Here is a 14,033-nt window from a genome sequence, read left to right on the forward strand (position 1 = left end):
GGACCTCTGTGTACCCCGCGACTGGCTGGCAACCAGTTCAGGGTGTCTCCTGGCCACTGCCTGAAGATGTTTGGGATGGGCTCCAGCACCCCCGCGACCCTACTGAGGATAAGCGGTGCAGATAACGGATGGATGGATGAATGCACAAAATGTATCCAAAAATTTAAAAAATCTATAACAGTACCAAATTACAATATTATTTGAGACATTTTCTGATTAAGGGCTATGTAAACATATGTGACTTGACTTGACTTGGTATCGCCATTGTTTCCCATTCTACTCCTACTTTTTGACTCCTACTTTTTCCACCCCTCCCAAATGTTCTTCTCCTGTGCCTCCTCCTACCACTTCTGCAAGGTTTTCTTCTTCTTCAATGGTCTTCACCTTCTACAACCCCTAGCAAAAAGTATTGAATCACCAGTCTTGGGCAAGCCCTCAATCAGACATTTTACTCTGTAGAAAAAAACTCAGATCACAAACATTAAACATTTGTAAGGTCATTCCAAAGTGGAAAATATTGGCTTTCAGAAACACTAAAGGTAATTAGGAAACGACATTACAATGGTCAGTATATATTCATTTTATAGAGCAAGTGCAGGGAAAACAATACTGAATTACTCAACTCTGAGTAAAAATTTGGAACCAGTCCATTTTAGGGAGAAAATAAGGACACACCCAGTCAATTTCCTTTCCTTATTCGGGCACCTGGCTTAGATTACGTCTGCTCGTTAGTCAGCAGTTTGAAATAGTGCAGTTATCAGACCTTGGAGGGCTCCTAATCTAGATGGATTGGCAAGAATCGTGGCTCCAACAAAAGAGATGTCTCTTAAGACCAAAGACAGGATTGTCAAATTTCTCAAAGAAGGTAACTCTACTCATATGGTTGCCAAAGATGTGGGCTGTTCACAGTTAGCTGTATCGAAGATTTAGACCAATTACAAGCAGCATGGGAAGGTCAAGACAAAAAACTGAAGGCCATATGTCTTGAAAAAAATAAATAAACAACAAGACAAATGAAGAGGGAATGGGGGGAAGTTAGAGTCAATGTATATGACAGAACTGTGTAAAATCGTCCAATGGAAACAGGATTTTCATATAGGAAAGCTAAGAGGAAACCATCGTTAAACACAAAAGGACAAGACTGCAATGGGCTAAGGAGAGGCAATCTTGGAATACGGATGACTGGATGAACGTTATCTTCAGTGATGAGTCACAAATCTGCATTGGACAAGGTGATGATGCTGAGACTTTTGTTTGGTGCGGTTCTGGTGAGTTTTTCAAGGAGGACTAAAGACTAAAGAAAACTCCCACAGTCCTTAATGATATGGGGCTGCATGTCAGGCAAAGGCACTGGGGAGATGGCTGTGGTCAAATCTGCAATAAATGCACAAGTTTACAATGACATTTTGGACAGCTTTCTTAATCCTTCAATTAAAAAAAATCATTTGGGGATGATTTACTCAATTTCCAAGATGACAATGCATCATGCCACAAAGCAATGAATATGAAAGCATTCCTTGGGCAAAGACGCATCCAGTCCATGTCTTGGCCCGCAAATAACCCAGATCTCAACCCAATTGAAAACCTGTGGTGGAAATTGTAAAGAATTGTCCACAGCAAGGCTCCGACCAGCCAAAATGATCTGGAAACTGCAATCAAAGAGAGTTGGGACCAGATTGATGAAGAAAACTGTCATGCATCAAGTCCATGCCCCAAAGACTGCAAGCTGTCATAAAAGCCAAATGTGGTGCCAATAAATACTAGTAATATGTTTCTATTGTTATTTCTTTGTCTGTTTTTCACGGTTCCATATTTTTTTTCCCTGCGCTTGGTCTATAAAAGTAGCATTTACTGACCACCACAAAGTTTTTATTCATTTTTTTTAGTGTTTCTGAATGCCAAGGAGTTGCACTTCGGAAAAACGTTATTATTTTTTCATGCTTTTTATCTGAGTTTTTTTACAGAATTGTCATGATTACTGACGCGAGGGACCTGTGCCCGCTCCTTTGGCGCCAACTGCCTCGGACTCCGATTGGCTCCCTGTCACTGTTTAAACCCCATTCTTTCTGTCACCTGTTGTCAGTCCGTCTGCGAACCTCATTTTACGCTAGGCAAGCTTTTCGACCCTGACTCCCTCCTGTTCTGGCCCCCGTCTGTTTCCCGGCTTCGACCCATTTTCTGATCTCGACCACGTGTTTTGCTCTCCTGTCCCGGCTACTGACTTGTTCCTTCCGCTCACTTACCACGGAAATACCACTTCCTCTCCTTTCCCTTCTTCCCAATAAAACTAAGAGAAACGCACGCAAGATGGTCCTGTCTCCATTCTTGTCCTGACAAGAATAAAATGTCTGAGTGAGTACTTGTCCAAGACTGATGATTCCATACATTTTCCAGAGGGTTGTACTTCTTCACTTCCTCAGTCTTTTACTTATTTTTCCTCATTCTGTGCTCATTCTTTTTCTGCACGTTCCTCTTCAAGTCATTCTCCTTGTTCCACTCCTTTTCCCTCCTCTTCATCAATGTTGACTATCTTTTTTTGCACTATGATAACTATTTTTGCACCAAATGCATATTGCACAAACCCTACGTTACCAAACTGTATGTAACATCCTATATGCCGACATTTTTTGGGTAAATTTTGTATAAATTATAACTATAACCTTATCCTCCTTGTTTTATAACCTTATCTTCTCTGTTCCTTTATCAACTTGGGATTTTTACCTCACTGTGAATGTGTGAAACTGGAGTGTCATGCCCAATTTCGTTGTCACAATATGTTAATCCATTTTGTAACAATGACAATAAAGGTATATTCTATTCTATTCTATTCTATTCTATTCTATCCTCTGTCTTCTCCTCTTTCTTCATCATCTTTTACCCCTTCTCCTACCTCTTCGCCTTTGACCCTTTTTCCTGCCACCCATTCTTCTTATCCTCCTACTTCGTTTATTCTTCGGAATCAGGCCGCTCACTTTGCATAATTGTTGGGTCAATGTCCGTGGGTGCATCCAGTGTCAGGTTTCATCATAAATCATTGGTCCGACGTCCCTCAGTCTCCGTCAGTGTCCTCACTAGCAGTTTGCTAGCACTTTGCTCATCCTCTCTATTCGCATCGCGTGTCATCAAATTCCCTTTCGACTCGACGCCGATCGATCCTGCGGCGTCTTTTTTCTCCCGCCCCTCGTTTTCGCCTTCATTTAGAATCTGGATCTCCTCGTCTCGTTTTTATTCAGCGTGGACAGAAATCCAATCAGTGTCCGATCGAGCATATCTGTGAAATATTTAGTTGGTTTTGGTTGACAGCGGAATGGAAGTCTTTTGGTTATTGCAGGCCTCTTGTTTATCAGGAATAGACAGAATGCAAATAAGGAGAAAGTTCGAAACTATGAGTGAAGAAATTTGAGGGGATATTCGCTTTGCTCTAGAGCAGGGGTGTCAAAACTTTTCAGAAAGCGGGCCAGATTTGCTAAGCTGAAAATGTTTGAGGGCCATTATTCAGCCTGGTATTATAGGAACAGTCTTTCATAAATTTACTCTCCGTAAAACATTTGCAGTGTTTGGCAATCAACATCACGACCTTATAGCTCTCCTTTGTAGCATTCTCATTTGACCCGTGGGGTCTCGTAAAAAAGCCCTGCTGTGCCATTAAAACAGCTTCCAGTTGCTTTACCTTTTCATAGCGTTAATTTACAGTTAGCTTTTTATAGTCGGCATGTTTTGTCCAGCAGTCTTGATAGTATATTTTTTGGAAACAGCCACACTCTCTTTGCAAATTAGGCAGGCGCAGTTGTTTCGTATTTCGTTGAAAAAATACTCCAATTTTGACTTGTATTAGAAGCAGCGGTCCTCACAGTCGATTTTTCTCTTTTTATTTACAGTCGACATCTCAGAAAGGGGGTTGGATCAAATTCTCACAGTAAGTGAAAGGCAAGGTGGCCAAAGTGCTACTGCCATCATCTGGTGTAATGATGATTTTTCTTTGTACAATTCATTTTACACTGCCGTCGTCATTACAGGCGGGCCACATATAGATAATTTTATGACAGAAGCCGCGGGCCAGTAACAATGTGGTCACGGGCTTTAACTAGAGCCCGGACTTTGGACATGGACATGGGTCCAAAGTCCGGGCTCTAGAGAAACACTCTATCCAGTCCGGAGCCTTCGCTCTGAGAATGCTGGCCTACTATTAATCCCAAGAGCCAAGAAGAGATCCGCAGGTTCGAGAGCGTTCTCCATTCGGGCCCTGGTGCTGTGTAATGCTCTTCCCTCTGAGATTCAATCTGCAACCTCAGTGGAAATGTTTAAATCTAAGCTTAAAACACACTTCTATTCTATAGCATTCCAATAACTTTATGTTGACAATATCTGTTCATTATTTGTTATTCAACATCCATTTCAGCCTGGTCATCCTGGAAGGGGGATTACCTCATGTGCAGTGCCTTTCCAAGGTTTCTTCATTTAGATAACAATAAGAAGAAGCATACATTGAATTCTAATGAAATGAAATGTTTATTGAAGGTATTGTTGGATACATTAATCAAAACATGACACAAAGAAAAAACTAATGCTGAGAGTGAGCATGGCCAAATATGGTCACCTTACGCCCCCTCCCCTAAGGAAATTTGACAGATCTGTTCCTGCCAACCTTTGCTTAAAGGTTTGCACCGTATTTGCACTAATAACCCGGTCAGGCAAAAAATTCCAAATTTTTGGTATCCTGAAAGAAGTTTCCATGCAAGTTGCTGGTAGGTCTAGGCACCCGTAAATTATATCCGTGAGCACGTAAACCATCAACACGACAGAACTCAAAAAATTGATCAAAAGGCACATCGATCATTCCATGCAGTACTTTGAACACAAAAATTAAATCAAATCGAATTCTACGGAGCTCCGAAAAGTCCAAGTTCAGTCTTTGTAGTCTGTAATGTAATGTGAGGTGATTTAAATGGAAAACAAAAGGATGACGTTTAGATTAAAATTTTATTCTTAATTAATAATCAATATTCATCCCTACTTATGATCCCTGGTCAATCCGGAACAAACGTCAATGACCCTAGTGTTTTTCTTCACATGGTTTCTCTGTGTCCCAACCTTTCTCAAATAAGTCTTGTAGGAAAACACGAGCGTGTGCACAAGTAGGTTTTCTTAGTTTTTTGTTTTTGTTTTTCTTTTTTAACGGGTGCAATTTTAAACCATGAAAACAACATAGATGGTCACAGAATCAAATTAAACCCGTATGTTAAACCAGCACAATGCACTTGTCGACATTTTATCAGCCCCTCGAGATTGTGTTTCATAAATTTTAAATAGGAAGCTAAACGTGTGATATTTACTTCTCTGTGTGGCTATATAGAGGTGTTTTTATTCACTTGAGGAACATGAAACAACTTCTGTTTTACGGATATCTTTAAGGGGCTTTGTTGTTTTGAGCATTGAGTGCTGGATTTCCTTGTCTTTACTGAACTTATTTATCTCTGTTTGTCAAAATAATTGTATTTTAGTTATTTGGATTTTTATATGTTTTATCCTAATTATTTTTTCCTTGAATTTGTCGTGACTTTTTACAGAATTTTGTTCTGTTTTTCAAATTAATGAATTTTCGTTTTGTAATATAAATGTATTTCCTTTTTTCCCCGAATAACGTTTTGTTTTTTCAAAATATAATTTCCCTTGTTTTTCATTTCCCCCTGTTATTGAATTTTTATTTTTATTTTTATTTTTGAAACTTTCTTTCCTGGTGTAAAGTCAACAAACTATGTGAACCAAAGATAGGAGGATTAAACCCATATTGAAATAAGATTGAATAAAATGTCCTGCATTGTAATGTGCATACTGTATTCAGAATGAACTGTATTGTTGTATTGTAGAGTTGTAATTTATTCCCCCCAAAAATAAAAAAAAATAAAAATTCTGAAAAGAACTGGGAAAAAAATATTCAGAGAACCAGAACCAGAATAAAAATTCCGAAAAAACAGGAAAAAGAAATTCACAAAAAAAACATTCATGTTTTGAAAAAAGTTCCAAGAAATTAGAACACAAAAAAGCATATTCAGAAAAGCAACAAAAATATTCACAAAAACTAGAAAGCAAATATTCCTCAAAAGCAGAAAAAATATAGATATAAATATATTAGGAAACAGAAAAATATTAAATAAATCAGAACAGAATGACCAGTCACAATTAACAAAACACAGTTAAAACAGTTAAAAATAAATAAAACACAATCCCTAGAAATGAAATGTTAAAGCTGAAAAACGGGTACGAATATTCATAAAATGATAAAATTTCCCCCCCCCAAAAATACCCAAATCCCAATGAGCTAATGATAAATGATATGTCCCCCCTGAAAAATGGATAAAAATATATTTACAAAACACAAAAATGTATATTTATATTAAAACGCTGTTTTTACCCAACAAAACAAATCAGGAAATCCAGAATTATTAAAAATAAAACAAAATCCGTATAAATGATATGTTTCCCCTGAAAAAAACTAAAAATATATTCATAATACACAAAAAATATATATCACCAAAAAAAAAAAACGAAAGAAAAAACAACATAATGTTTTTTACCGAAAAATGTATAAATAATCATAAGAAAACACAGAAAAAATATTAAATAAAACAAACCACAAAACTTAATACTATAAATTATATTTTCCCCGAAAATTGATACAAATCTATCTAGAAAACACAAAAAAATATATCTATAAAAAAAACAGATTTTTTTACCCCTTAAAACGGATGAAGGAAACCCAGAAACATATTAAATGAAACAAACCACAAAACCAAATAATAACTAAATTAATACAGAAACGAAAACATTAACCCAATACAGACAATAAAATATTTCGAAAAATGTTCCAAAAACTAGAACAAAAATGACTACAAAAACATATCCAGAGGAAACCAGAAAAAAATACTAAACGCTACAGCAAACAAAACTGAAGACCCAATCATCAAATCCTCTTCGAAAAAATAGAGTCTCAAAGTTGGGGTTGGGTAGGGTTACTTTAACTGGATTACTTTCAATTACTTTTGGATTACTCCAATACCAAATATGCTAATAAAAGACAAAAGAAGGCAGCACGGCGGCGCAGTGGTTAGCGCTTGTGCGGCACAGTTCATGTCATGGGAACCTCCTGCGTGGGTTCAAATCCAGCTCCAGACTTCCTGTGCGGAGTTTGTATGTTCTCCCCGTGCTTGCGTGGGTTTCCTCCGGGCACTCCGGTTTCCTCCCACATTCCAAAAAACATGCATTTCAGGTGAATTGGCCTGTCCAAATGGTCCCTAGGTGTGAATGAGCGAATGAGTTGTCTGTCCCTGTGTGCCCTGCGATTGGCTGGCAACCAGTTCAGGGTGTCCCCTGCCCACTGCCCGGAGATGGCTGGGATGGGCTCCAGCCCCCGCGACCCTAATGAGGATAAGCGATACGGCTAATGAGATGAGATGAGATGAAGACAAAAGAAACTAAATATAAATAAAATGACTAAGTTTTGTGCAGGCTTGGGGAGTAACGGAATACATGGAACGGCAAAAATGATGTTGGCATGCTGTTTGGATTTATTTTCATTTTGTTTCTGTCGCATTTAATGTTAGTTTTGCCGGAGATCAAAGCCAGGAGAGAAAGACAAAATATTCTTTTGTCTTTTATTAGCATATTTGGTATTGGAGTAATCCAAAAATAATTGAAAGTAATCCAGTTAAAGTAACCCTACCCAACCCTGCTCAAAGTATAGCAAGAGGCGACTTTTAGCCGCGCGTGTACGTGTCGGCGGCGCGCGCTCCCAGACGCGCGCACATCGGCAGCGAAGCGCGCAGGAGCAGAAGACGAGTGGATTGCTCACCTCGCGCTTATCGTCAAAATGCGGCTTGTTAACAGGTGCCCGCCAATCGCTTGAGACCCAAAACCCCATTACACAAGGAGACCGGCTGGCTGTTCCAGACGCTCTCGGAGGAAAACAAGCCCCAAAATGAAGAGCAAAAACCGCGAAAGCTTGAGCGACTCCCGGGATCTGGACGGCTCCTACGACCCGCTGACGGGTGAGTGATATTCGCCTTCGGGCCACCGTCGGAGGGGTCATGTCCCCCTAAATCAAGTTTCAATATGTTTTCATCCGGTCTTGCAAAACTTCCCCTTTCAGGTAACAGGTTGCAGGTTCAAATCCTCCTCACCCAACACTGGGAAGATAAACAGGAGTGATTTATTGAATATTGGATGGAGATTTTGGACATGACCTTGATTTGGAAAATCAATATATCATTATATATTGCTCATTTTTAATCTAATGCAAATGAAAGCTTAGAAAGCTTGGCATTGGAATCAACTATTATGATATTCAATTATTTCACAGTTTTTAATCCGAAAATATAGGCAAACTATTTAAAACGGTGTTTTAAATTCAGATACATAAACTACATAGATAGCCTTATATTTTACTCATTATAAGATATGCAAAAATGTGTTTTTTATCAAATAACTTAGATAGGCCATTCCTTTTCAAGTAAACATCTCATTTACCCCCCCAAAAATATCACCTACACATATGGGGGTGACAAAGTAATGGAAATTTATAGTTTGACCTTTTGTTTCAACGTCAGCTAAATTAATAGAACCTTCTATTTTAATTCAACATAACGATAATAGGTTTCTCCCCTTGGAGAACAATAGAAATCTGTGAATATTTACTGCTGAGAAACCGAAATTCTGAGTATAGACAATTGGTTTTAGATTAAAGCAAAGTGATATATTGTGCCCCTTTGAAAGCACTAAATTCGATAATATGAATTTGAACGCTTCAAATGACATTTTGCACGACATTTGAGAAATATTTTGATAGATAAAATAAATACATGATACCTTGTTTGAATGAACACAAATCAATGTAAAATATTTGATAAAAATGTATTTTGAAGGAGGATGGGGGCCACAAAGGAACACTGGGGACAAGACCAATTCTATTATTCTTTATCTTTTTGTTCAGGACCCAGATTAAAAAGCCTGGGAGGGCCATATGTGGCCCATGGGCTGCAGTTTGTCCACCGCTTCTGTAGCATGATGATAACCCTGCTTTTATTATATCGCAAGATTTTTATCCATGATCTACTCGGAAGAGCAAAAACTCCCCCTGTACCAGTTTTTATCGATAAGATAAAGACTTGCAAAAACGATTTTTGCTGATTGGCCAATGATCGACTAAAACAGAGGTGGGCAAACTAAGCTCCTGGGGCAACCTGGCTTTTTAAAGAGGGTGTATGTAGCTTCAAAAATGTTCTACTTGATAACGCCATCGTCTGGCTGAAATCATCATTGCGTCTCCTTTTGTTGCACGTGCAAGTATGTGAAATTCATAGACACGCTCAAATGAGCTAGTCCCCTTTTTCCCTTTTTGGGTTGGCATTTTGGACCTTATTAGAAACAGACCTTTTCTAACTTTCACCATTTTCATCCTATAGTTAAAAAAACATGACAACATGCCCCTTCTTCCCTTAACCCCTTTGTGGGTAGAAAACCGATAAAAAAGCAGATATATAAAGGCTCTTTGAACCTAGTTGGGCATTGTTAACACACACTTAATAAAGAAATTATTTAATTTGAAACTTTTTAAAGATATCTCACAAATGTTTTATATTGATTATATGTATAAAATGATTCAAGATTGTCTTAATTTACATTAACATAAAATGCCAATGATATTTTCTTTGCAACCCAGATGTGCAATTGTTATAAAAGAAGTTCAAAAATTATATATATCCCTATGAGTTGACTTGGTGTCACTTTTGTGTCACGACCAGAACGAAATCAGGACCCAAATGCGTAGCGTTAACCACAAGTTTATTGATAGAAAGGGGAAGGGCAGCTCCCGCGATCCGGTGCTCCGTGGACGCGGGAAGCAAACTGCTCACACAATCGGATCGTGCTCCGAATACGGAAGTGGATCTTCCGGAGCGGGAGATGGCGTTGTCAAGGACAGAAAAAACAGGTCGATAGCCGGAACAGGAGAGCAAAAACTTGGTTGGGGTCAAAAACGGGACGTAAGCCGGGACAGGAGAGCAAACGTGGTCGGGGTCAAAAACAGGTCGTAGCCGGGGAGACAAACAGGCGGATCAGGAATGGACGGGTGCAAAAACGAGTGCAAAAAGCGGGACAGATGGGAGTCAGAGTCAAAATGCTTGCCTTGTAGAAACAGAGGTTTGCTGTCGGACTGACAACCGGAGAGTGACAGGACTGGGCTTAAAAAAGGACAGGGAACCAATCAGGTAGCATGCAGCGACTAGCGCCAAACGAGCGGGCACAGATGATCCAAATCAGTCATCATGACATCTTGTCCCCAACATTCAAAAAGCTGGCTTCATTTTAATTAGCTTGCTATTCAATTATCTGGTATTCATTTTATCCATCAAGATATTCGTTTATCAAATTTAATGAAAGAATAGTTCTGAAAGTCCTGATGAAACCATATTGACTCTGTTCCTGTTGCATGCCTGTGATATTTTGTGGTGTGCTTCCTTTTGAATTGTGATTCTTGCTGACCAGGCAATGGTGGGTGGTTGGCGCGTGGAGATAACAGTTTTACTTTCATGACATATTAATCAACTGAAGCTTTTGGATTCATGGAATAAAAAAAAAGATTTCTTATCATAATTGCCTTCAACGCTGACGCCTTTCATATTTTTCGGAACAGGAGAAAAATGTGAATTCTCACGGGACGATGAATCCCGTCATGGTTGTTTCACGGCTCATTTAACGGCCACTTGTGGGGAGACGAAATTCCTCTTATAGGATTTTTATTTCTTCTTTTTTTACTTTGGAGCTGCCCCCTGAGGTCATAACTCTTATTTCTGCAGGCTAATGTGAGCGCCATCTCATGCGTGAATGCATCTCTGGCTTGGGCTTGATCTCACAAACTCGGGATTTGGAAAATGATGTCCAGTCCTCTCGAAATGGCTTTTCTGAAAAAGTTGTTTATGTCTGGACGCAGCGGTGGGGCCCGTTTCTACTCTCATCTTAGATAAACACAGAAGGAGACGAGAACAGGCTAAAAGATTGGTTGTAGTTGCTGTAGAAGGTAAAAAGAGAAGTCAAATTTTGCTGAAAATTAACTAGAGGGCTGGGGGTCTTTTCAGAGGCTCACATTTAAAATTTAATTCAGGGGTGCAAGATTTGATTATAACACGCTCATTGAGGCTTTTTTTTTGCTCAACATTAATTTTCTTTCACAAAGATTTAATCTCTTGTAGGTAAAACAAAATAAATGAATACATTTTCACCAATGTTTATTTAACTCAGGGAAGTTCATGCAAACAAACATTAAAATAGTCAAGTCAGGTCATGTTTATTTGTATAGCTCTTTATCACAAGGAGTCTCAAAGGGCTGCACAGACCACGGACTATAACAGACGACAGATTATTATTACAGCATCCCCCTGATGTAAAACCTACACGAGGGCAAGAAAAAAATCAAAACCTGAGGTAATTCAGTCTAACTTGTGTTCTGCCCCTTATTTATCAACCATTTTGAAAGCACTCTTGCAAAACCTGATATAGCTAATACATATAGGATAATCCAATTCCTACCACAACCTTGATGTGAAGTTCTATGAAGAACAGATTTTTGTTAGGTTCCTGGTCTGGGTACCTTGCCATTTGGATTACTGAGATGGAATTTACGAAGAGAAACGGAAACAAAACTCATCTCAATGGGGATTTTCATCCTTTGTGAATCACACTGTCACTGGGTGAAATCAAAATGAAGAAAAGGGGAGATTTAGTTTTCCAATACCAAGCAATGTCTTTCTAACGATTACTATGATAATCCCTTCTTCTTCTCGCATGTCCAAACAATTGCTGCTGAGTAGGGTAAACTCCTCACCAAGTTAGGATCGTATGTTGACCTTGAGGGTCTTGATCTCCTTGGGGATGAGGATCAACATACTGTCTTTGAAACGGCCCATCTGAAATATGAAATATAAAAATTGTGTTTTTAATGTTTTAAAAGTATTTTGTTTTGTATTATATTGCCTTGAACAGCGCATCTGTGACATTCAATTCAGGGTGAGAAAAAATAACTTTGGGCTGGATTTGCTCAATGTTCTCTGGTTGATAAAGTTGATAAATGGTAGTGTTAAGTAATGGGGGTGATAGTCAGATGTGGGGATAGCAGGATCTACAGGCAAGGCTGCTCAAAAAGAGGGATGATATTTAGAAACAAAAAGAGGTACGTGACGAGCAAGGGTTCACAAAACAATGACATGTCCCATCAAAACAAAAATTGACAAACTCCAAATCATAAACAAAGACAGAAACTGGAAATGGAAATTGGAAGGAACAGAGTAAGAAACTTACAATTGGGCACTAAACTACTAACAAAATGTCCAAACAAGAAACCTGATACAAAAAACAAACTGGCGTTGCAGTGAAATTAAAGTGACCCGACAACACCTGCTGCCCAAAATATCCTTATAAAAGGTTGGAATATTTAGGGACAGGCATGTGGAAACTTGTGCCCGGTTCCAAAACCTGCTCTGCGCCCATGGTGGACGGTGGTGCACCAGAACCTAAACGGCAGTCACCAAATACAGCGACAGTGAGTGCATTGCAAGTGGCTCATGGCTTTGGCGACATCTTATGGACATTTTTTAAAACTGCAAGTCACTGATTGATGTGAAGCAGCTAATTTTTTCTCTTTTGCTTCTCTCGCGGGCCCAAAAAATGGATGTTGCTGCCCATGAGTTTGACACATGTGACATAAGATCCTTGTTTGTGCTTTTGTATTGCGAGGTGAGAGTTATGTGGGTGTTTTCTACGTAGGAGCGTTGAGACAAACCACCGACGCTTCTTCTTTGTTGTCCTTTTTACCAAGCATGTACAGTGGTAACTCTTCGTACGAGCTTTATTATACCAGGATCGAGTTTGTAGCTCAAATTGCTTGTGTGACAAGCGAATTTCCCTTATATAACTATCCATTATCTGCATTGCTTTTCCTGGAGCCCATCCCAGCTATCTTCGGGTAGTGGGCAGGGGACACCCTGAACTGGTTGCCAGCCAGTTGCAGGGCACACAAACAGACAACTCCCTCGCTCATTCACACCAAGGGACAATTTGGACCGGCCTATTAACCTGACATGCATGTTTTAGGAATGTGGGAGGAAACTGGACTGCCCGCAGGAAACCCACGGAAGCACAGGGAGAACATGCAAACCCTGCAAAGGAAGGCTGGTAGCTGGATTTGAACCCATGACCTCAGAACTGTGCCGCGAGCATGCTACCCAGACAATGGATGGATTAAATGTACTAATTAACAACAAATCGGTCCGCTCTCATCCTCCAATCATCATCCAAATGGACACTTATTAGCTAAACACATTCGAATAGTTATCAATAATATACAAATAAAGTAATATAATGAATGTGATGATATTGACAAAATAAAATGTGAGTTTATTATCAGAGTTGTAACAAATATGTGCAGGGATTACTTACTTTGAAAAAAAAAAGACAGATCTTGTCTTTCCAGTGTCAGCTCTCATCCAGATCGTCTCAGTCAATGGTAGCAGATAAAAACCTCAATGTAGATTGCTAATATTGCCACGGTATTCGACATAGTCTGTCTTGCTGTGAGTAAGAAGTTGGTGCAGCATGTTTGTTATTTTTCTCTTAATAAGGAGGATTTGCAATTATGAATAAGGGAAGCAGTTGGCGGCGGCTGAGGGTCATAATTTTTACACTTAAAATTTAAGTTACTGTATCTTTAAATGAACCTTTAGCACAATTTTAAAAGTTTTTGCCTTTAGTAGTTAGCATGCGTTAAATGGTCCAGCTGATGCTGATGGTAAGTTCTAACCAGCGGTGAGCGGTCTCTAGTGGTAGCCTCTGGGACTGCTTGGGAACTTTATTTTCCTTTGTATAGAGAGCTTGATTTCCAGAAAAAAACGTGTATACCGAAGTTCTCGTGTTTAGAGGCGCTCGTAAAAAGAGGTACCACTGTATCACAAAGTTAAAACGTCCACATCGACTCGCCGTCTTCAAAA

General features: G+C 39.2%; 1 protein-coding gene across 2 annotated transcripts in view; it reads left to right on the forward strand.

Moving 5' to 3' along the window:
* Positions 1–7,813: 7,813 nt before the first annotated feature.
* Positions 7,814–14,033, forward strand: part of LOC148354250 (A-type potassium channel modulatory protein KCNIP2-like) — a 170,444-nt gene continuing 164,224 nt past the window's right edge. For both annotated transcript variants that reach the window (XM_088350623.1, XM_088350627.1), the window contains exon 1: positions 7,814–8,045. In XM_088350623.1, the coding sequence (XP_088206749.1) occupies positions 7,976–8,045 (70 nt within the window). In that variant the 5' untranslated portion in view covers positions 7,814–7,975. The remainder of the gene's footprint in view (positions 8,046–14,033) is intronic.

This window comes from Urocampus carinirostris, chromosome 13, assembly GCF_059441175.1.
Source record: "Urocampus carinirostris isolate Australia breed hairy pipefish chromosome 13, RoL_Ucar_1.0, whole genome shotgun sequence".
Lineage (NCBI taxonomy): Eukaryota > Metazoa > Chordata > Actinopteri > Syngnathiformes > Syngnathidae > Urocampus > Urocampus carinirostris.